The 24,652-nt window shown below is 36.7% G+C and overlaps 1 protein-coding gene across 1 annotated transcript in view; it reads right to left on the bottom strand.

The window, feature by feature from the left end:
* LOC102261352 (protein eyes shut homolog) overlaps window positions 1-15,825 on the bottom strand; it is a 108,536-nt gene extending 92,711 nt beyond the window's left edge. Inside the window, exon 1 of the mRNA XM_005883001.1 lies at window positions 15,081-15,825. Within this exon, the coding sequence (XP_005883063.1) occupies window positions 15,081-15,825 (745 nt within the window). The remainder of the gene's footprint in view (window positions 1-15,080) is intronic.
* Window positions 15,826-24,652: the final 8,827 nt, after the last annotated feature.

Raw genomic sequence — 24,652 nt, 5'->3', positions numbered from 1 at the left:
CAAAACAATTTCTTCTCATCAGTAGTTTACCTACAATAAGCAAGATAATTGACTGAAATACAATTATCTTAGAAATTAAAATACATATCAAATTATAAATAAAACTTGGCTAAATGCAAATATTATATTAGACTATGGGTGAGGAGAATAATTCAGATCAGAATGTTATTATCCTATATAGACACATAAATATAAATAAAACTAAAAGAAAGGAGGTGAGGAATTATGTATTTAAAATAAATAATAAAAGTTGATTAATATCATGCTGGATGTGTACTTTCTGTGCAGAAGATAAAAATTATCTGCTGCATGGATATGGGGTGAGTAATGCTTTAGGAAAGACAGGCTAAACAAACCAAAAAAAAAATGAGGTTTCAGAAAAGCAGTAGCAATCAGAGAGATTCCTGTTTAAGCACCTAAAAGAGAAGGCAGATTAGTATTGAGAGTACTGTTGAGTCTGAAGACCACAGACGTATTGGTAAAGCCATACAAAATGTTGGGATTTCCTCCAACAGTGCTCAGTAACCTTGAAAGGAGGCAGAGAAAACACATGTTCTGCATAATGCAAACATAACTATATGCATGATAGCACGTAATGGAAGTGTGACACCTGTTTTTTAATTAGTTATGGAAGAACAAAAACATTTTGCAAGAGGAAACTGACAATAAAATAGTGCCTTCTAGATGCTAGGAACAGTATTTGTATTTTACATACAAAATTCTAACTTACACTTCAATATAACGTTGCTTTTATTTTTTCTCAACTACTGCATATGAAAAAAACTTAGCTTCAGAAAAGTTAATAAAGAGTCTTGGTCAAGAGTAATAAACAGCAGATATAGGATCAGATCTAAGTCCTTTAATAAATAATATATATATATATGATCTTCCTATAAAAACAAATTTTCTCTTCAGGAGAATGTTTTTCTTTTTAAACTTGGCTCAAAAAATGCAATGTAGAATGATTCAGAACGTGAGAAATTAAAGGGATAACAGTCTTTCAGGATAATGATAAGATTCTTGGCATCTTTGTGGGTGTGAGTTGCTACAATGAAAGGATGGCACTATTCCTTGGAATTAAGAAAGTCAAAGAATTTGAAGTAAGATTACAAAATGGCCTTTTCTAAAACTGATTTGAAACTATACAACATGAAGTCGATAGAGGTGTTAACATAAGCCTGCAATTTTTTATCATTGTATTCAAATTAGCATATTAAAGAAATCAGGTATGATCATATCTATTGAAAGGGATGTTTATAATGATACTTGAGTAATTCTTGCATTGGGATTTGATAGCCAACACATGAAACCATAAAGTCATTGACTATCAAAGACAAAATAGAATTTAAAATATTACCTATAGGTAATTTTTTTTCTCTAATTAAAATTTGAAGCTATATGTTCCAAAATGTTCCTGATCTTAAAAAATATGTTCATGACTTTTCCCCATAAAACATATTTCAAAGTCCCAAGATGAAGTAATTAGAGTGTCTGCCTTGAATTCTATAAATTGTCACACCTGTTCACTTGAACAAAGCATGAAAACATGCAGACTTTAACAGATTTCTAGGACTCATTAAAAGACTTACACTGCACCAGCAGAGATTACTTAATATAGAAAACAACACACCAATCATTTTCAGGCAGACATCAAATGATTTTTAAGTCACTGAAACTGCTGAGGCAGAAGTAGAAAATTATTACAATTGTATAGACACTATCATTGCAATGTATAGAATTTTTATAGCAAATGATAGCCAATTCAGAATTCTACAAAGGAAGACTGCATTCAATATCACAGGACTAAAAGTAGCTATTACATGTTTTTCACTTTAAAAGCAAAGCAATCATGCAATTTTCATAACTGTTATGAAAATTTAACACATTCTGAGTCAAAGTTAAGTGGATATTCATATTATTCACATGATCATTTGTTCCAAAAACCATATCTTTCACTTTTAAAAGGTGGTGTGTTTCTTTCAATATTACTTCCAGTGTCCCAATAAATCACATAACCGAAACTATGATTCTTTTCTTTCTATATATGGCAAAAAGAGTGTACAGAATTCAAATATAAACGTGTGACTCCTAAATTGAAAAAAGATTGCTTTATACCTATTCCAGAATACATCTGTCAGAAGAGAATCACAATAATTTGAAATTCCTTTAAGATTAAGAACAGCCCCTATCTCTGATTTTCTTGATTATAAAACATTTATTCATTACCTTATATTTGCTACAAAATGGAGCTATAAGTTTGACTAGATAATAGGCCTTGCTATCAAGAACACTGTATATCAGCAGGCAGAGTAAAGGAAGTGAATTTTGGAGAAGGGAAAGATAGGAAGACTTCATTCTAGAGAAGGAAATAATGATGAGCAGCAACAGAAAGTGTGAATGTGTTCATAACAAAATCACTAGAATTAATTGTTTAGAGAAATATTAAATAACTTCATAAAAGTAAGTAGAAGACCATTGTATAAATATGCGAATGCTAAAAAAATAAGGAGACTGGACTTGACTATGCTTGTTAAACAGAAGAAATAAACATCAGATGAAGGGTTGTTTCGTCAGACAAGCAAAAGGTAACAACAGCTAAAATAACTGAATGCTTACTATGTATCTGCCATTTTTACCAAGTACTTAGCATGGATTGTTTCATTTAATCCTCATAAAAATCCATGAGATGAGTATTGATAATTCTCAAAATTTTACAAATCAGGAAATTAAAATGTAGAGAGCTTAAATAATATCCTAAAGGCCATAGAGCCAGGAGTTGTAGACATGGTCTTGGGACCCAAGTCTGCTTAACTTTACTGCAATGCTATATTAACCACACTCCTGCTGTATTTATTATCTTATTCATTCCGCAGAGCAAGAGGGGAAGTTGTGCCTTATTTCCTTTATAATATAGGTAACGTAACTGAAGATTAGATGACTAAAATTTGTCTATGACTATTGCAGAATCTATTAACCAAATGCACATAACTCTCATGTTCATCTTTCTACTATGTAACATTAGAAAATGGGAAGTATTTGGAGTGTTTTGAGAAAGTAATATTTACAAAGGCATATTTAGAAAATTAAGTTGGTCATACTAGGTGAAATTATTTGGGCAAGACATTATATATTTGTTATAGCTACTCAATTGTCTCTCCTTAAATGTTCAACATTTTCACAGTGCTCTACTTAGTGAAGCTGCCTCATTTATAGTTGTTTAATCTTAAAATAATTACCATAATATATAAAGTGAATAAATTAATATTTATGCCTAATTATGCATATTTGATGCTTTACATTATATGTATCCACCTGCAAGTCCCTGTTTAGGTTGCATCTTAGTGTTATATTACTGTAGATCATGCTGAGCATAGAACTAAAGATCACCACCCATGCTGATAATGATCATAGTGACCAAATGAGGCTTGACAATGTAAAAATAATAACAATCCAGAGTAAAATACATAAATTCCTTCCTAGACGATGTACATCACTAAATATATTAGATTAAGTTGTTTAACTATTTGCCATAATTTTTTATTTACTCCTCACCCAACAATATTTTTTTTCCATTGAGTTTTTAGAGAAAATGGGAGGGAGAGAGAGACACACAGAGAAAGAAACATTGATGTGAGAGAGACACATCAATAAGTTGCCTTCCAAATGCCCCGAGAGTAAAACCGAACCTGCAACCAAGGTAGCCTTGATCGAAATTGAACCCATGGCCCTTTAGTCCATAGGCCGCCACTCTAACCACTGAGCAAAATGGGCTAGGGCTGTCATAATTTTAAGTACAAATTTTATAAATGCTAAGCCTTAAAGTTGATTTTACGTGTAGTGTGCCTATTGGCTCATGTAATGCGATTAACTATCCACACTACTTAACAAATTACACTTATGAGAACAAGGAATAGTTCAATTTTCTAAATGGCAGGGGGTTAGAGCTAGAGTTGAATTGACTGAGATTAATTTTCCAACCTCTATCAGGATTGAATTTCAAAATAGGATTAAAGTTCAATTATTAAAAATGAAAAAAGTTATATCTGATTTAGCTCCTGCTAGCATTTCTTTCCATGGACAAATACTACTCTCCTTAAATTCTACCCACTGCTAGAGGTTACAAATTGGAGAAATCAACTTTAAATTAAAAAATATTCTGCCTACCCTCTGATTTAAACTGCTAATGAAATGCCTTACAATATTCTTCACTAGTCAGATTGAACCACATGTTACCTGTCCGATGATATCTGAGGCTATCACATCCAGAAATATAATTAATTCTCAATGCCATGCTGTGGTCTATAAATTATCTTGGGTATAGAGATCCCACCATGTCTTGCAAATGAACCTTCTTGAATCTTGAAACTAAAATTGCTTTTTTTAAAAAAATATATTTTATTGATTTTTTACAGAGAGGAAGAGAGAGGAATAGAGAGTTAGAAACATCAATGAGAGAGAAACATCAATCAGCTGCCTCCTGCACGCCCCCTACATGGGATGTGCCCGCAACCAGGGTACATGCCCTTGACTGGAATCGAACCTGGGACCCTTCAGTCTGCAGGCCAACACTCTATCCACTGAGCCAAACCAGTCAGGGCTGAAATTGCTTTTTGTAGCTGTCAGTCCTAAACTAAGACAGAGGAGTTTATTTTTTGACAATCACTTTTCCTATAACAACCTGATATTTTAAAAAGTTTGATAAAAAGTCAGAAACTGATCATATATAGAATGAGAATGTTAATGATTCAATGAATTACTGAAAAATACATTAATTTTTTTGCAATAAACCTTATGAAATTATAGAATTAGAGTAAATCACTTTATAATGGATACATAAAATTTACATAATGTTTTCAAATTTGCAATTACAGTGTTAGATTAGACTTTAATTCTTAATTTTACTTTTATTATGACTGAGATTGACCTCATGGTTAATTGTTCCTATTTATACTCCTTCTTAATATTGAGGTGTCTTAAAAATCAGGAATAGGTTTTTTTTCTAAAGGCTCAATAGCTTCCAAATTAAATTGTTATATCTACACCTTAATTCTTTGCAGTCTTGATATAAATTTGCAATATATCGTTAAACTGTTTCTAGCATAATAGCTATAACTTCAAGACAATAAGATCCAAATTTCTCAGTTTTAAGTGAAACTCAATAGCAAAGTAAATTTGAATAAAGGCTAATTTATGTAATCTCTGTTTGAGAAAGCACTAGAAATATAACATTTTTAGATTTTTAATATGACTTTTTAAAATATTATCTCAACTTATTTATGAATCATGTTTCATATATCATCTATCTATATATATAAAAGCCTAAGTGACCGACCATTTTACAGTTCAACCAGTAGCAATGATGCACACTGACCACCAGGAGGCAGATGCTCAATGCACAGGCATGGAAGCATGGAACAGACTGATGAATCTCAGAGGAAAGGGGGGAAGGGGAGGGTGGGAAGAGATTAACCAAAGATCTTATATGCATACTAGAGGCCCAGTGCACTGGTGGGGTCCCTTGGCCTGGCCTGCAAGGATAGGTCTGAAACTGGCAGTCCGACATCCCCCAAGGGGTCCTGGATTGCGAGAGGGTGCAGGCCAGGCCAAGGGATTTCACCAGTGCATGAATCTGTGCACCAGGCCTCTAGTATAATATATATTGATATGTACAGATCCTAACAGAGGCTATAATGATTATATATGCATTAGTTCTTGAAGATTTTTGAAGAAACTAATTTTAAATATGTATAAGCTGCCCAGCCAGTGTGGTTCAGTGGTTGAGTGTCAACCTATGATCCAGGACATCAAAGTTCAATTCCTGGTCAGGATACATGCCACGCTTGAGGGCTTGGTCCCAGAGCAGGGGTACAGTGGCAGCAGATCAATGATTCTCTCTCATTATTGATGTTTCTATCTCTCCCTCTCTCTCCCTTCCTCTTTGAAATCAATAAAAATGTTTAAACAAAAAAATAATAGGTAAATAAATAATTATATATAAGCTGACTAAATAGACTGGTAGATGGATAAATACATAGATAGGTAGTTAGACACATGTATACATACATACTTATAAGTCTTTAAAATTTGACAAGTGTACATACTTTACTAAGGCTTTACATCACAGAATTATACAATTGGTACCAAAAAAATTCCAAGGTATTATAGTTATTAATAGGTCATCATTCTAGTTTTCACATGATAGCACCACTTTATGCTTATGAAGGGTAAAAGAGAATATTGCTAAAATATCAGTCCTGCCCCATTATCAGATTCTCATTGTCTTGGATTTTCTAACCAGGTATTCTTATTCATGGTTGCATTCCAATAAACAGGGATGTGTTTAAGTGATCTCCACTTCGTACTTAAAATTTTTTTCTAGGAGAGTAGGAGAAACATAAGCAATGAGTTAATTTAACATGACGATAAGGTAGCAAGTTAAACAGTGATAATCCACCTCTCTTTTCTCAATCCTGTCCAGATTCAAAGTACTATATATCTCTCATTTAAGGACAGGTTGTGGGATTTTGAAGACCAAAGCAATCACAAATAGCTGACTCCTGAGAGTGAAAAGCTGCCTATTTGCAAGTAAGGTGGATGAGTGGGAACCACAGAAAATGAGTTATGTCTCTGTTTTATATGAAAGAAAAATTGAGGCCAAGCAGGCTGGTCATAGAATTTATAGAGTCATCTATATGTTCTTGCTATAGAGATTTGATCATTTATTGTATGGTATGAATCAGGAGTTGGTAAACTATAACTGTGAGCCAAATATGACCTTCCATTTATTTTTGTAAATAAAGTTTTATTGGATCATAGATAAATTCATTTAAATATTATCTACTAGAGGCCTGTTGCATAAGTTCATGCACGGGTGGGGTCCCTCCACTGGGCCAGCAATGGGGGCCAATCAGAGCCATCTCGCCCAGTCCCAATCAGGGCCGATGGCCAGGGAGGGACCTAAGGAGGGACCACAGGAGGGCTCTGGGATGTGTCTGGCCCTGTCTTACCCAGTCCCAATAGGCCAGACCTCAGCAGCAAGCTAACCTACCAGACAGAGCATCTGTGCATGTCATAGCAACTGGTAGGTCAACCGCTCAGTTGGACACTTAGCATGTTAGGCTTTTATATATATAGACTGGAGGCCTGGTGCGAAATCGGCTCTCCGGCATCCCCCAAGGGTTCCCAGATTGTGAGAGGGCACAGGCCAGGCCGAGGGACCCCACCAGTGCACGATCGGGGCTGGGGAGGGACCGCGGGAGGGCTCTAGGATGTGTCCGGCCCAATTCACCCAGCCCTGATAGGCTGGACCCCAGCGGTAAGCTAACCTACTAGTCGGAGCGTCTGCCCCATGGTGGTCAGTGCTCATCATAGCGACTGGTCGAACGGCGAACGGTCGGACACTTAGCATATTAGGCTTTTATTATAATACAATACTGGCTTATTCTGTTGTATGCTTACCACCTGGTCTAGTCTCCTTCTATCACCTTGTATTTGATCCCTTTTATTCTCTGTGTTTTTCCCCCATGCCCCTTCTCCTCTGGTAACCATCATTCTGTTGTCTGTATCTATGAGTTTGTTTTTTGTTTGAATCTTTTGCCATGTCACTTTTGTGGTTTTATGTTTCCCAGTAGGGTTAGGAAGAGGAACTATAACAGTTGAGACTTATGGAAACACTTCCTACTTCTTATGGTCCTTTCAAAATCTAGATCTGTAGGTCCATCAAGGTTGAGGAGACATCTACCACTTTATGCAAATCATATTCATGTTAAATTTATTTTTTCAATAGGATTGGAAGGTTTCACAAAGGAAGTAGTAGTAGGCCATTTTATTTGTGGCAGAGTATCCTATGAACAAGAATGGCATCAGCAGTTTAAATCCCCCATAAGTTACAAGAAATATGTTTAATCTTAGCTCCCAAATTCTGAAAGAGGGATTGATTAGTCCTATGTAAATCTGGAGTTGGTTTTGATCCAAGATTGAGTGCCTGAGGAGGTCCTTGAATAGAGCCTTGGAACCTACCAAAGCTCTCACTAGATCATTTCCTCTATCTTCAGAGTTTTGGGGAAAAAACCTTGATTCCAGGTAAATCTGTCAAAATAGATTTTCTACAGGAAAGTGCATCTTCAGGAAGATCTGGGAGTTCTGCTTTATCCTTTAGTCTTTGATAGAGGACATGGCTTTTTCTTTAGTCATTTGAAGATAAGTCATATTTGCTGATTACAATGGAAAGAAATACATCCAGAACTTAAAGAATTGGGGTTTTGTTTAGCTTCTTATTTGCAACATAGTATATAGTTGCTTAGAGTTGCAACTGAGAGGCTGGCAAGTGAGGCAGGGAACGTTGGAGTCTGCAGCAAGCAAGCCTCCCTGCTCGCTTCAGTGCCTGGCTGCCGGCCGCCATCTTGGCTGACAGTTAATTTGCATATACTCACTGATTAGCCAATGAAAAGGGTAGCGGTCGTATGCCAATTACCATGTTTCTCTTTTATTAGTGTAGATTGTAACTCATGGCGCGGAATGCTCGGCATGCACTTTCCCTCTAGCCCCTGGTCTTGGAGACCTTATGTCCTTCCAAGGCTCTGCTCACCCTCTTCAGCTGCCACACAAAGCAAATTGCATCATGTGCATGGAAACCCTTTGCAGGCTCCATGGGAGTGTCTTTACTTTGCTGCAGTTCTGATTACCCCAACATAAGGAGAGACACCCTCGTTATCAGCTCAGCCTACTGAAGCTGTTTTAAATAGGCCATGGGTCACCCTAGATGGTTTTGCTCAGTGGATAGAGCCACAGCCTGCAGATTGAAGGGTCCTGGGTTTGATTCTGGTCAAGGCACATTCCTGGGTTGCAGGCTCAGTCCCAAGTAGGGGGCATGTGGGAGGCAGCAGATCAATTCTCTCTCATCATTGATGTTTCTATCTCTCTCCCTCTGCCTTCCTCTCTGAAATCAATAAAAATATATTAACAAAAATAAAAATAGGCCATCAAGTGTCCCTGCTCTCCATCCATCCAGTCCCCTCACACCGTCTTTGTTTTCGCCCACCTCCCGCACACGCGCATGTGCGCGCGCGCGCACACACACACACACACACACACACACACACACACACACTCTGCTGGGTCTGTAAAATGGGGTCAGGATTTCTACTTCAACCAAAGGCAGTGCTTCTGCATGGCCCTCCTTTCCTGCCTATCTCTGTCCCCAGTCCTGTGGGTCTCTCCCTCCCTCCCCTCCTCCTAATTTGGTGGGCCCTGCTCGGCCCCCTCCTCCTGCGACCTCCTGTCTGCAGCCTCCCCCTTTCTCCTCTGGGGGCAGAACCCCCCAAAGGCTGTGTGGGGTGAGGCGGTGTGGGTGAGACAGTGCAGGCGGGGCTTTGCGGGGCCATGCAGCCATGCAGAGCTATGCAGAGCGAGCCCAGGTGGGGCCTTGGAGGCGAGCTGGGGTGATGGGTCACAGGGAGGAGGGAGGGACATGGAGCCTGTCCCATGGGAAAGGCACTGGGCTCCTCGGCTGCCCCCACCCAGAAGCTTTTCTAGGCCCCTGAGCAACTGTCGCCCTCTGCCCCTTGCTGCTTCTGCTTCCTTCCAAGTTTTGGACTTGGTTTCTCTGACTCAGACCAGTCCTCCTCTCTGCTGTGTCCCTGAGAGCCCGAGGCCGCCCGTTGGCCTTGGGCAGGTGAGCTACCCACTCTTCTGCAGAAGTTACTGAAACTTAAAAAGCAACAGCTCTGCCCTAACCGGTTTGGCTCAGTGGATAGAGTATCAGCCTGCGGACTCAAGGGTCCCAGGTTTGATTCTGGTCAAGGGCATGTACCTTGGTTGTGGGCACATCCCCAGTAGGGGTTGTGCAGGAGGCAGCTGATCGATGTCTCATCGATGTTTCTAGCTCTCTATCCCTCTCCCTTCCTCTCTATAAAAAATCAATAAAAATATATATTAAAAAAAGCAGCAGCTCTGAAGATTATAAATTGTGCACTAAGAACGCCATAGGATGTGGAGGGCTGTGCAGTCCACTGGCTCTTGAATCACAGGTAGCAGCCTCCTGTGCCACACGGTCCCTCCTGGCTCCTGCCCCCGCCTGCCTCTGCCAGGGGCTCAGGCGAAACCCTGGGAGCTTCCTCACACCTTACTTTCCAGGCCAGCCCACCAGCACCCTCAGCAAGCCAACCTACCAGTCGGAGCGTCTGTCCCCTGGTGGTTAGTGTGGGTCATAGCCACTGGTTGAGCAGTAGAACTCCCAGGGGAACTCCCAGTCCAGGGGACAGTTTGCATATTAGGCTTTTATTATATAGGACTAGAGGCCCGGTGCATGAAAATTTGTTCACTCAGAGGGCTTCCTCAGCCAGACCTGAACCCTCTCACAGTCCAGGAGCCCTCAGGTGATGTCTGACTAAGGCCTTAGGCCCGCTCCAGGGAGTGGGCCTAAGCCACAGTTTGGCCTCCCTCTATGGGAGGTGACCGGGTGGGCCAATCAGGGGGTGGCACCAGCCAGGGAGCAGCTGGCAGTGCCCCCGATTGTCCCTCTGTCACCACTGGTCGCTGCCGCCCCTTGATCACTGTCTCCTCTCTTTGCTCCACTGGCATGAGCCTTGGCCGGCCCCACCCCCCACTGACCAGTCATTCTGCTGTTCAGTCAATTTGCATATTATGCTTTTATTATATAGGATGGTTGTTTTCACCCTATCATAGCAGAGCTGTGTTATTGCAGTTGAAACCATAAAGTTCAGAAAGTCTAAAATATTTACTACCTAACCCTTTAAAGAAGAAAAGTATGCAAGCCCCTGGTATGAATATACAACTATTTACATATTTTCTTATATGCTGATGTTTCTTTATTTTTTAATAATGTTCCATTTATTGGATTTACTTTATTTCTATTTACTGGATCTTTCTTTTTAATTTAATTTACCTTTATTGTTATAATATTACAGATGTCCCCTTTCCCCATTGACCCCTTCCACTGGACCCTCCCTCCCAGGCTTTCACCACACTATTGTCTGTATCCCAGATATGAGTTCTTTGGGTTATATCTCCCCCACAATCCCCTCCCAACTTTTCACTTCATAATAGATATTTAATATATTATAAGATCAAGAGAAACAATTTACAGTGTAATAAAAATATTTCATATTTATGTTTTCCTATAAATTTGATAATGAATACATAGTTTGTCCCTAAACCATGTTGCTTATTCATGATTCACCACAGTGTACTAGTGACTTATACTAGTAAATGTATTGGCTCCATAACTAGAATAATTTCACATTCAGTTAAAATATGCCACACTACTAGTGAAATAAGAGGCTTCAAATAGATAATTAATTTCAATATTGGTTTGATTATTCCATCCAATTCATTGGGAAAAAAATAAAGCTTTACAAAAGTGTATTCTGTTGAAGGCAAGATATCTGACAGTATTAGAAATGCTATTGAAAATTTAGTAAGAATGTTTAAAGATGAAGTTATTGTTGTTTTAAAATTATATATTTTATTTAGTATATCCTAATATATATTGTTCTAATTATGCTGAGAAAAGGATGGGGAAATGTACTTGTAATTTATTGTCATACACACATAATTCATATTGTAAATCCAAAATAGTTGGGATATTCAGACAATTGGATTAGAATCTCTAGCTGAAAATTTCACAAATAACTTTAAATATTTACAAGACAGCACACTAATTTTTTTGTGACAAACTGATATTGAAAAAAAAGTTGCATATCAGAATGTGTTTTCTCTCACTGTTGTCCACATTTAGATTTTAGTGATGTTTAAATTTCTGAGGAATGACTGAAAATAAACCAAAGTATTTTAGGGATGTTTTGACATGTTAGTGGAAGAAGCCTTTTAAATGTTGGTTATATCTTGTTTAAAATCAGTTATGAGCATTTAATTAAAAAATAACATTAAAAACAAAAATCAGTTTTTGAAAGTGTTAGTGAGTTGTACTTATTTTTTTTAAAAAGCATTAAAGTTTATCCCTGCACAATGCAATGAAGACACTTAACAAATTTGATAAGTTCAAAAGTGTACAACATTATAAACACTATAACTGTGCTTTGCAATAGCTGGGCATGTGGGAAACACTATTTGAAGGGAGCACCTATATTTCATGGATAGATTGATGTGCTAGAACAAAATGGAATTAAATAGAAAAGGTCTATAACTCCGCAGCACCTAAGTTTGGCCAACACTCAAAGGGATTATATATTTAGAGATCATTTGTTTTGTGAGGATTATTTTTGAAAATGTGTGTCAAATAATTCTGAATAGAATAAAAATATGGATCTGATGTAAATATTTGATCTATGTATTTTATACAAAAAATAGAATTGAGGATACTTTCCATTTAGCAGATTTTCCCAAGAGATGAACAGAAACCTCAATATGTGTACAGTGACACTTTTTTCAATTAATAATGGCATAATTAGAAAAAAAGTTGAAAGCAATAAATTTAAAGCTATCAATAATAAATGCAACTTTGAACAAGGTATAGATGATTTTATGAAAAATTAAGATAATAAAACCATATGAAAAACATATTTAATCTTCAGAAAAAAATAGTATTAGAGATAAATATGACTAAACATAGTTTCTGCTGAAATTATTTTGTAATATTCAGATGATCAAAATAAAATATGTTCAAAATTTTCCCTTTGATTTACAGATATCAAGTTGCAATCATTTGCTTTGGAAATAATTTTATTTAAAATAATTTTGTATAAACTATTTTCTATGTCTGCTTATTTAATGAAATGAAATTGCCAATCAATAAATAACTGTTTCAAATATTATGTAATTATAACCGAGAACAGTTAGTAAGCCAAGACAAGTAGAACAGGGAAACTGAGACAGACAGCTGAACAAACTGGAAGAACAATTTACAGCAGGTATAGAATGTCGCCAGGCGGAAAGCCCCAGGTGCCTAAAAAGGGGCAAAGCTAGGGAAACAAGGGCCTCGCCCCCAGGGTGACCTTCCCACCCCTAGCATATTGCTGCTCATGTGGTTTAGACCCCCTGACCTTTCCTCCCTAGAGATAACATCTAGGCCTCAATTGTATGTCAGCCCCAGTCCCAGACAAGCAATGCCATTGCTGACCTCAGAACCAGCTGCCTTGACTAAGGACCACCTGCCCTCAAGCCCACCAATCAGGGGAGACCACGACCCTAAAAGAGCACACCGGCAAAGCCTATGAATAGTCTATTGAGTCCTTCCAGGAGACCTCCCCTAAGATTCCGGCCTGGAAGAGAGAAATAAATAGCCTCAACACAAAAGATGCAGTATATGCCCTCTCTCAGGAGCACACCTGCACCATTCCCTTTCCCTGTTATTCTAAGGAACCTCAGAAGACTTGCCTCAATGGAGCGGTGGGCAGTGACAGTGTGTCCTATGCTAAACCCCTGCACCTGTCTCCAAGGTCCCCTTTTTCTCTGACTCCTCAGGAAGCTAAAGCAGCCCAGCCTAGGCTCGCCTGTTGCTCCTTCCATGCTAAGCTCTTCCTTGGTTCACTGTCCTGCGTGTTCTTTTACTGCAGCCAATAAGTCATTGCTTCCTTTGCTGGATTTTGTTTTGACTGAAATCTTTCCTTCATAGAGACAAGAACCAAGGTCTCATCCTCTCAGCAATAACATAACTGCTTTTAGCTACCTCTTTTGCTCAAAAATGCTATTATTTGAAGGCAATTACATGGTTGCTATATGTATGTAGCATATGGTAAGAGACTGTAAAACATCTTTCATCTCATAACATACCTCAAGGAAACAAAAGACTTGAAGGAAAAAAGACTGGAAAAGATTTATTTGAAGATAATTGGAATTCCTTTTTTTTAAGGTTTCATCTTTTTTAAATTCTGTATCAATTGACATTCAGTATCATTTTATAGTAGTGTTAGGTGTACAGCATACTAGTTAGAAAATTATATGTTACAAAATAATTTCCCCAATAATTCTAGTACTCACTTGGCTCCATACATAGTTACGATTATATTATTTACTATATTGCCTGTACTGTTCTTTACATCCCCATGATTATTCTGTTACTGCCAAATTGTACTTCTAAAATCCCTTAAATTTTTTTAATCAGCTCCCTAGCCCCCTCTGATCTGGCAACCCTCAGTTTTTTCACTGTATTCATGAGTCTATTTCAACTTAGTTTGCTTATTTTGTTTTAGATCCCACATATAAGAAAGTTTGGATTCTCAAAAGCTACACACAAAATTCTAAATCCTATTGCTTTCTTGCCTTTGCTGTTATATCAAGTTTGTCAAATCCCACTTACATAAACTATCATGGTCTTACTATATCATATACCATAACCTTGCATACAGTATTTTTCAATGTAGTTAATCATCTCATAATACGCTTCACAGAAGAATGTGCCTAGAATATTTCAGGGCATGGCAAGTGGACAAATGTTACTACAAAACAGTTATACACAATTTGACAAAATACCCCAATTCTATTTTAATTCTTAATTTAATTTTAAGCAGTTTTTTCCATGATCAATGATGCCTTTCAAATTCCTTGTAAACTCTGACATCCCTGCCTCAGAAGTCTCCTTCCATCATTCACCTCCAAACAACTTCCAACACAATGAAATATAAATGTGTGCCAAAATATTCCCACATATAAAAACAAAATTAGCCGAACCAGTTTGGCTCAGTGGATAGAGCGTCGGCCTGCGGACTCAAGGGTCCCAGGTTCGATTCCAGTCAAGGGCATGTACCTTGGTTGCGGGCACATCCCCACTGGGGGGCGTGCAGGAGGCAGCTGATCGATGTTTCTCTCTCATCAATGTTTCTAACTCTCTATCCCTCTCCCTTCTTCTCTGTAAAAATCAATAAAATATATTAAAAAATTAACAGTAGAATGTTTGTAGGTCATGTCCTTTCGATTTTAGTGAGTGTAATGAGCTAAACTGCTTTACTCCCTCCATTTGTTGAAATCCTAATTCCAAGACTGCATAATTTGACAATATTGAAGGTAGAATTTTTGTATTTTTGTAAGTAGCAGTTTATGAATTCACTTTATTTTCATATTTTAATAGAATTATGTTATTTATAAAGTCATCTTACCTCAAAATGGTGGGGGACAGAGACATTCATATCCTTGCTCATTCCATTTTTCTCTTTTATTAATGCAACTGCCATTATTTTTACAGGGTTTATAAGAACATGCATCAACTTCCTGGCAGTATTTTCCAGAAAATGGAGTCTCACAATGACAGTTGTATGTCTTGCTCCAAATTTCAGTAAGACATTTACCATGCCCAGAGCAATATTCTGAATTCAGATATTCCTGGCAGAACTGCTCTTTCACTGTCACATTTAGTCGAAGTCCCAGTTGACAAAGCGATGGACCACTTGCCATTACTGTAATAAAATAATGTGTCCCAACAGTCAGCCATTGAGAGTTAACAGTGTGCATTCCTTTTAGTTTGCAACCGAAAAGTAACTGCTCTTCAGCTGTGGTATTCTGCAGATAGTCAATGAAGGATGCTTCAGAAACATTCATCAAATTTAGTTCTGGAGAGTGGAGAGATGGTTCAGAAGAAATTACAAGGTTGTCTCCTAATTGAATTTTCAAAGGGCAAATCTGGGGGACAGCTAGATTGCCTGAAGTACTCATTTTAGTATTTATGTCCTCAAACCAGCAATCTCCATAGGCGTCCATGCAAATGTTTCCTGTTACTGTCCAATTCACCACATATGATGAGGGTTGTGCATGCCATTCTTCCACCAATTGCCATTTACATGTTGTTTTTCCATTTATAAACATGCAGTGAAGAGCCAGCAGGCTCAGAAGCATAATTGATTTGTTAGTCATTACAGGAAATTGTATTTTACAGTCTATCATGAAAATGTCATAAATGATTGCTCGACATGGGCTTTCAATGTTGCTGGACATTTCTAAGCAGAGATTTTGTTCAGGGATTCCTGGGAACTGGCTCTGGTTTTCTTTACTATTCCCAAAGTGCAAGTGAACTCAAGAATTGGATATTGATTAAGAAACAGGAGGCTCTGCTGTTTCAAATAACCCTTCAAACAGAAAAGCATACATTGTTATTGAGTATTTTCCTAAATTACTTAATGATGCAAAAATTTCTTGCTGTTTTCGGAAAAACTGTGTCACTAGCAGATAGACATCTTCTCTGTGAAACAGGCCAGGAAAAATTGTGGTTGTTATGTTGTATCTCATCCTTCCCTATATAATCATCTGATTCTGAAAAGGTTTGGTATCACTGTGTAATCGAACCAGCAACTTACTATAGTCTTTTATATCAAGCTTGAACATAACTGGAACACAGCAATAGTCAACATCTTTAATGGAGAGATGTGATTTTCTTCAGATATAAGTATCCCTCTCTGATTAGTTTTAGGAAAAAAAAACACTTTAAAAGACATAAAATAAGAATTAAATGATTTAAATATAACATAATATTAATGTAATATTTTTATACAAATATAAGCCCTAAGATACCTGTTGGTGACAAATCATGTTCTTCTAATGGTAATCCAGGAGGTGGAAGCTCTCACATACAAAACAAGCACATAGAATATTCTGTTGTACAAATGAGTAAACTTAGAATGAGTTTTTATATTTTTTTTTCTTTATTAAGGTATTACATATATGTCCTTATCCCCCCATTACCCCCCCCTCAAGCCCTCCACTCATGCCCTCACCCTCCTGATGTCTGTGTCCATTGGTTAGGCTTATATGCATGCATACAAGTCCTTTGCTTGATCTCTCCCCCTTACCCCTACCCTTCTGCAGGAATGATGGGAGCATGGCAGAAAGTGTAAAATGGTGTGATGGAAGGACGATAAATAGAGGCAGTGTGGCAGTAATGTTCTCTTTCATCACTCACCACATGTGTGAAAGGAGGGGTCAGGGGATCAGTTCTGTGGGAAGACATCACTACTCCCAGGAAGAAGGCAATTAGATTTAATATACTGACCCAATTAAAATATAGTAACTACCACATACTGAGGTTTTTCACAGTGCAAATCACTACTCTATTTGATTAACAAATAAACTATAAACCTTACAACAAAACTCAAATTCGAGAAGAAAGCAAATGGTATGACAGAAACATATGCTCTTTGGATCTCAGTTATATTATTTATTCATTCTATGTTTATAGGCCACATGAGCTTTAATTTGCTCCGCTCTTCCACAGGTAAGAATATATTAATATATTAATTTAAAGAAATTAATATAGAAGTATTGAATTGACAAGGTAGTAGTGAAGATTGAATTAGACTGTTTAAATGTATATGTTATTCAATAAATGGTAGCTTTTATTATCCAATTTCACTAAGCAATTAAAATCCAGGTTTATCATACTTAAAATCACAGCATTTCTAATATATCTTGACTATCAATTAAATATTGTTAAAATAAAATATTTTATGCCATTATAATATGTAATTAATTTGTTAATATCAAATATTTATGGAAAGTCTAGTATCTTAATGGCTATTTTAGATCATATAGAAATTAAATTTATTATAAATTACCTCTTTGCAAATTTGGTCATGGATGTTATAAATCTATAAAATATTAATTCACATAAGTAATATATTACCTTAGTATGCACACAGAAAAAGTTAAATTATAAGTTTCTTAGAACCAAAAGTTTTGCGTGATCATGTTCATTTGAAATATATTAATCATAAATTCTTGATTTAAATTAATAACCTTGCTAAGATATAAAGAATACTTTAAACAAATCTATTTTATTTTAATCGATGTGCATGGCAACATGCTAGGTACTAGGAATTCATCAATGACTGAGTGGAAGTAGGTATCAGTATAAAGAACTGAAAACTCAATGAAGGAAACAGATTATTAGGCAAGTAGCATCACCAATTTATTATAAAAAAAGATAGTCTAGAGAACTATAAAAACATATAGCAGAGCCATTTAACAGGGAATAAGGATGAGCTTGGACAATGAAATGGATTCATCTGGGAAAGTTTCCAAGGAGGGGAATTCCAGAAGAAAATGTCTAGCTAAAGACTTTGAGATGAGTGTGACAACGGACTTTTTGAAGAAGATAAGTTGTGCAGAGACAACAAAAAAATTATGGTAAAATATAAGCTCTTGATTTACATAGATAGTATATCCAGAGGGGCAGGCATTGTTAGTAAAGGAGCTTGCATTTTATTTGAGGACATTGGAGAACTTATTGAAGATTTTATGTGGGAGATTAACAAGAACAAATTTTATTTTAATGACGTCAGTTTATTTGAAGTGTGAGGAATGCACGTACTTGTAGGTACAACTGAGAGAGTGGAGAAGGTAGAGAAGGCAGTAACACTAATCTCGTGAAACAATAGTGATAGCCTGATGAAAAAGGTGCCAGTAGAAATATAATAACATTGATAGAGTTGAGAAATATTTAAACAGTAGAATTGCAAGGTCTTAAAGGCTGTTGACCTAAGTAGAGAGAAAGAAACTCAGGAGGATTAGGTCCATAATCAAGATGGTAAGGGAAAGGGGATGTCAGAATCACATATGTACATATTGAATTTGAAGTCCATCTAAACACTTTTGTTGTAGAAGTATTCAGACATCAATGGTATGTAAAGATATGAGCATAGAGGAGATGCTGGGCTGGAAATCTAAACATGATCATACTAATCATATATTTTTATATTTCAATACATATGTACAATTTTGGAAGATTGTTTTAAAATGTGAAAGACTTGATCTTATTTAAACATGAGGAAAGAAAAAACATGGAAGACAAAGCAGTATGGAAGAAAATAAGTGTCAATGTATATAGTGCAGAGTAGGAGAAAAGAAAGTAAGATTATTGTAGACTATTAAGGTTGTGACTTTGGTGGCAGGAAGTTGAGGAATTTACCTTGTGGGATTATCTATTTTCTCTATGAAATAAGAGATGATTAGTGGAGATGGTGAGTTTGGAGGAAAGGATTGGGAAAGATTTGAAATAAACAGTGAGAAAAATATGAGAGAATGTTAAGACAAAAGAGAAGGATCAATAAGCAATACTGAAATACGTTTGTGGCTGTTAGAAACACATTTAGAGTAGTATCAGCCTGCACAGGTGCATTATTTTCCCAGTAGCCCAGTTGAAAGGTATATAATAAAAATAAGTAATAAATGGGCTTAAACAAATGGAGTTACCAATTTATTTCCACATAGAAATGCTAAGAAAATAATGCCATTTGCATTGAAGAATAATTAAGTCTGTGTGACATTTTTAGACTAGCTACAGATGTGAGCTCGCAATATTGCGTGGCTACTTCCATGCTTCTCAGAATTCTCTGGGTCCCTAATTATTGTGCATTCATATTTTCAAAGAGAAAGTGACTTGATGTATTATGTTTCTATCTCAAGAAAATTTAAATAAATAGAAATAGAAGCAAAACATAAAAACCCAGAAAACTTGTATGAGGTCAATTTGCTTCCATATATGCTGAATACAAAATGCATTGAATTTTATTAGAACAAGATTGATATAAGCATCATTTGATGCCTTTGAATAAGGAGCTGTAATTTGGACTCAAAAGATAAATATAATGATATGTAACTCAGTTCTTCTTCATTTATAATGACACTAGAGGCCGGGTGCACAGATTCGTTCACTGGTGGGGGCATGGCCAGCGAGGATCGGCCTGCTGTGGGAGCGACACTCTCCTGCATTGAGAGTCTGCCCCTTGGTGGTCAGTGCACATCATAGCGACTGGTCAACTGGTTGTTCTGGTGGTTCTGCCATTCGGTCGCTGGGCTTTTATATACATAGATGGTTCTACATCCCACAGAGTTTAAGTTGTATTTTCATTTCCATTTAGCTCAAAATATTTTTTAAATTTTCCTTGAGACTTCTTCATTGACCAACATGCTATTTAATAGTGAATTTCCCTGGCTGATGTGGCTCAGTTGGATGAGTACCTTTCCATGCACCAAGAGGTTGCAGGTTCAACCCCCTGTTGAAACACATGTCCAGGTTGAGGGCTCGATCCCCAGTAGGGTGCATGCAGGAGGCAACCAATGGATGTTTCTCTTTTCCTCTCCCTTCCTCTCTCTCTAAAAATCAATTAATACATATTTTAAAATAGTTAATTGTTAGATTTCCATCATAAGACAGAAAATAAGGCTTTCACTTAATAGATGTAAAAAATACAATGTAGAATGACTATCTTATCAAACTTTCATCAAATGTATCCCATCACATATGCGGTACCTAAACATAGAAACTCTGGAGTAAAAAAAAAAAAAAAAGCCTGGTTATAATTTTTGGTTACCTTTCTACCTCCCCTACATTAGAGAAATTAGCACAGTTTCCTCATCTGTAAATCAAAGTAATGATTGTTTTTATCTCATAGATTGTGAGAATTAAATGAAATAAACCATAAAGCTATTTTGATAGCTCAGTCCTTTCAAATAGAAAGTTAGTAAATTTTTTTAAATACTATATGTATATGTGGAGAAGTCCAATAACTAGATTTCTTTAAAAATACTTCTATGATATTTCTTAGACTAATTTATACATTCAAACATATATGAAAGATCACATAAAATGCCCATATTAAGGAAAGCTAACAATTTGTATGTTTTTAAAATGACACATTTAAATTACTAAACTTACAGTATCCACTTCTTCCAATCTTCTTTCAGAGTATGCTATAAGACTGCATGTCTGTGTCCTCCAAAAACTCATAAATTGAACTCTTAATCCCCTATGTGAAGGTATTTAGAAATGAGGCCTTTGGGAGATAAACAGGTTTACATGAAGTCATGAGGATAGAGCCTTCATGATGGGATCAGTTCCTTTATAAGAAGAGGAAGCGACCAGAGTGCATTCTCCAGTGCACCCCAGACTCCCACTCCCTGCACCATCATGTGAGGACACAGCAAGAGGGCAGCCATCTGCAAACCAGGAAAAGGCTTCCACCAGACTCTGAATGTGCCTGCACCTTGATTTTGGTCTTCCCAGCCTCCAGTACTGGGAGAAACAAACATTTTTTTTTTAGGTGACTTAATCTGTGGTATTTTGTTATAGTAGACCAAGCTGATTAAGACATGGTAGTTATCACAATGACCATTAGAGGACTGTAAACATATTTTTTTGTTTAGTTCCAGTCTGTTCCAAGAGTTCTCAAGCTATATAAGGGCAGAAAGTCAAATCTCCCCTATTCACCAAAATATTCCCACATCTCCAGTGTCTATTAGGTTCCTTGACAAGTAACAGATGCTAAATAAATGCTTTTTGATTTACTAACAAAAAAAAATTAGTGAGTAAATGATAATATTGCTATTTTTTCGTCATCAAATAAGTTTATTATATAGAATTTGGGGAAATTTTTATTTCAAATTTATTTTGGGTCTTTTCTTTATAAAATACAGCATTATAACATCTAGAATAATTCTATCTAATATAAATACTATTTTATACATGTCTTAGCACTTGAAAAGTAGGTACTCAGGAAACAACCATAAAATAGGAAGTATAAATCTACTACCTCAGCTTTAGATTTTGTTATACTTGAATTATTTATATGAAGCTCATAGTGATTTTCTGGTAAAGTGAAAATAAAAATCTACCTATTCTGACATATGTGAGAAATTATATTACTCTATAGTACTAGAACATCTTTATAGCTATAAACTAATAAATGAGTGAAAGCATTTTGTGGGAAGTGTTCTTAAGTTTTGATATATATCAAAACACATGTTAGCATATGTAATTTAAGAATTTCTATGCATCTTTGCATCCAAAATATGTGTTAATTTTAATTATTCAGTCTGCATATTTCATGTAAATATCCCAATGTTCTCAGTAAGACTACTGAATATATATTTAATTTTCCCCTTATTTTGATTTTTTTTAATTTTTATTTTCTAAAATCTTTACTGTTGAAAGTATTACAGATGTCCCTTAATTATATATTTACATGTAGTCATTTTCACATATTTTTACACCTTTGTGCAGATGTGCTATCAAATCTTATGAATTTGAAAATTTTAGATAATAAGTAAGCTTTCCACATTCTATCAGTTCTGTTTTTTAATCTTACTTCTTCTAGTTATAAAATATTTAGTGTAATATTTAAGTGTAATGTTTCAGAAAATAACAAAACATGAAAATCAAACTTAAATCTAGAATATTACATTAAAAATCACTTTAATATTTAGTTTTATTGCTGATTATGTTCTGGAATTATGCTTACAACCAAATGTAAATAGAATCCCCAAATATATCTATACTAATAAAAGGGCAATATGCTAATTAGACCGGACGTCTTTGGACGACCTTTCAGGTGTCCTTTCTGACAAAGTTGTGCCTGGGCAAAGCCGGCTTCCCTGCAGTCCCAGGCGCCAGCGCCTATGGCTGTGGCCTGGGAGAGAGAGAAGCTGCCAGCCCCCAGTCCCAGGCTCCTGTGGCTGCTGCCCAGGCAAAGCTACCTGCCCACGGGCCCCTGTGGCTGCAGCCAGCCCAGGTGAAGCCTGCCTGGGTCCCGGGTGCCTGGAGCCGGCCAGAGGGAGGGAAGCCTGGGTCCTGGGTGCCTGCAACCAGCCAGAGGATGGAATCTTGGGTCCTGAGTGTGGGGCTGAGGCAGAGGTGGTTAGGGGCGATCAGGCCAGCAGGGGAGCAGTTAGGGGCGATCAGGCAGGCAAGCAGAGGGGTTAGGGGCAATCAGGCAGGAAGGCAGGCGAGCGGTTAGGAGCCAGCGGTCCCAGATTGTGAGAGGCATGTAAGACTGCCGGTTTAGGCCCAATCCTACAGGGGTCCTGGATTGGAGAGGGTGCAGGCTGGGCTGAGGGACCCCATCCCCGTGCACGAATTTTGTGCACCGGGCCTCTAGTATACTAATAAGAGGGAAAATAACAATTGTTGATATCCTATATTACATCAAATTCCAAGAAAGTGTCTGTCACATTATCACATTAGCTTTTTCTTTTTCTTTTTTTGTCATTCCTCACTAGAGGATATTTTCCCATTGATTTTCAGAGAGGATGGAAGTGAGTGGCTTGACTGAAAATGGAACTCAAGACTCTGATGTGCAGGCCAACACTCTAACCACTGAGCCACACGATAGGGCTCATTAGATTTTTTTTAAAAGGGTTTATCTATTGCTTGATGACAGGTGGCTGGTGGTTATATAGATAAACCAGGAACAGTATACATTAATAGGGAGTAAGCTCTGTATTATGGGAAATTTGCTAAAAAAGGCTGAATGATTGGTCCTAAAAAATGTTATACAATAAATTACTACACTGAATGTTAAATTCAACTTGATGATTTCTAAGGGCTTTCTATTTCTAATACAATATAAATTTTATTGACCTATGGTCTCTGTCAATAATATACTCAGTTCTCTGATAATGTGAGCATTTGATTCTCCAAACCCCAGTAGGAAACTTTTGGATACATATGCAGATGAGGGAATTATCATCTACTTGTCTGCTAGATGGGAATTTTCTCTGACATTAAAAAGTTTATTTCTTTGTGTTTACTATTCTATATGACATAAAACCTCTATCTAATTCACAAGCAGTATAAGAATAAAGGATTCAATAAATGAGAACATGCTTAGAAACAAAAGCATTTAATAATTATGTAATGTAATTGTAAGACTACAAACTCATTAAAGGCAGGATCTTTGTCTTTTAATCTATTCTTTCTCCTCAAACAAATTGCCCTTTGCCCCTGACCAAAGAAGAAAAGTCTCCTTTTGCTTACAGATAATGTATTAATCTCATATTTACTGGATAATGTTTGCTCTCCTTAATACTCCCACCCCTGATGGTCTCTAGACTGATAACCCATGTCAAGTAACAGCTTTGCCCTAATAGGCTACTTGCTCCCCTTCCCCCATAAAAGCTTATAAACCAGCAAATTTCAGGATCACACTAATATATGTTGACAGGAACCAGAAAAACTGTAGCAGTAGATCTTGAGTGTAGAAGAATGTGGAGAAGTGGAATGTAATGATAAATCTTTCAGAATATTCATTGACATAGGGACATCTCCTTTAATTTAGCAAGGCCATCAGTGGCTGGTTCTAAGGGGATAATGATTTTTAATGTCTTAAAATCTAGAACTGACAATGATTCAAAGAAAATTAAGTAGAGATTTCAGAAATTCCTGGCATATTTTGAAGTCTTCATGAAAAAGCGAATATTAATATGAATCTAACATGAAACTAAGACTTAAAGACTGACCCAAGCCATAGGCAGCAAAATAGTGGACATTTGTCGTAGCAATATCTTTACCAATACAGCTCCTAGGGCAATGGAAACTAAGGATAAAATAAACAAATGGGACTACATCAAAATAAAAAGCTTCTTTACAGCAAAATAAACCATCAACAAAACAACAAGAAAGCCACTGCATAGGAGAACATATTTGCCAATGTTATCGTCAATAAGGGTTTAATCTCCATCATTTATAGGAAACTCATACAACTTAACAAAAGAAAGATAAACAATACAATCAAAAAATGGGCAAAGGACCTAAATAGACACTTTTCAAAAGAAGACATACAGAAGACCAAGAGACATATGAAAACATTCTCAAAGTCATAATCATCTGAGAGATGCAAATCAAAACAACAATGAGGTACCATCTCACACCTGTCAGAATGTCTATCATCAACAAATCAACAAACAACAAGTA

The sequence above is a fragment of the Myotis brandtii genome, unplaced genomic scaffold (genome assembly GCF_000412655.1).
Source record: "Myotis brandtii unplaced genomic scaffold, ASM41265v1 scaffold750, whole genome shotgun sequence".
NCBI lineage: Eukaryota > Metazoa > Chordata > Mammalia > Chiroptera > Vespertilionidae > Myotis > Myotis brandtii.
Note: the sequence above shows the minus strand (reverse complement) of the source record. Positions and strands in the feature narration are given on the sequence as shown.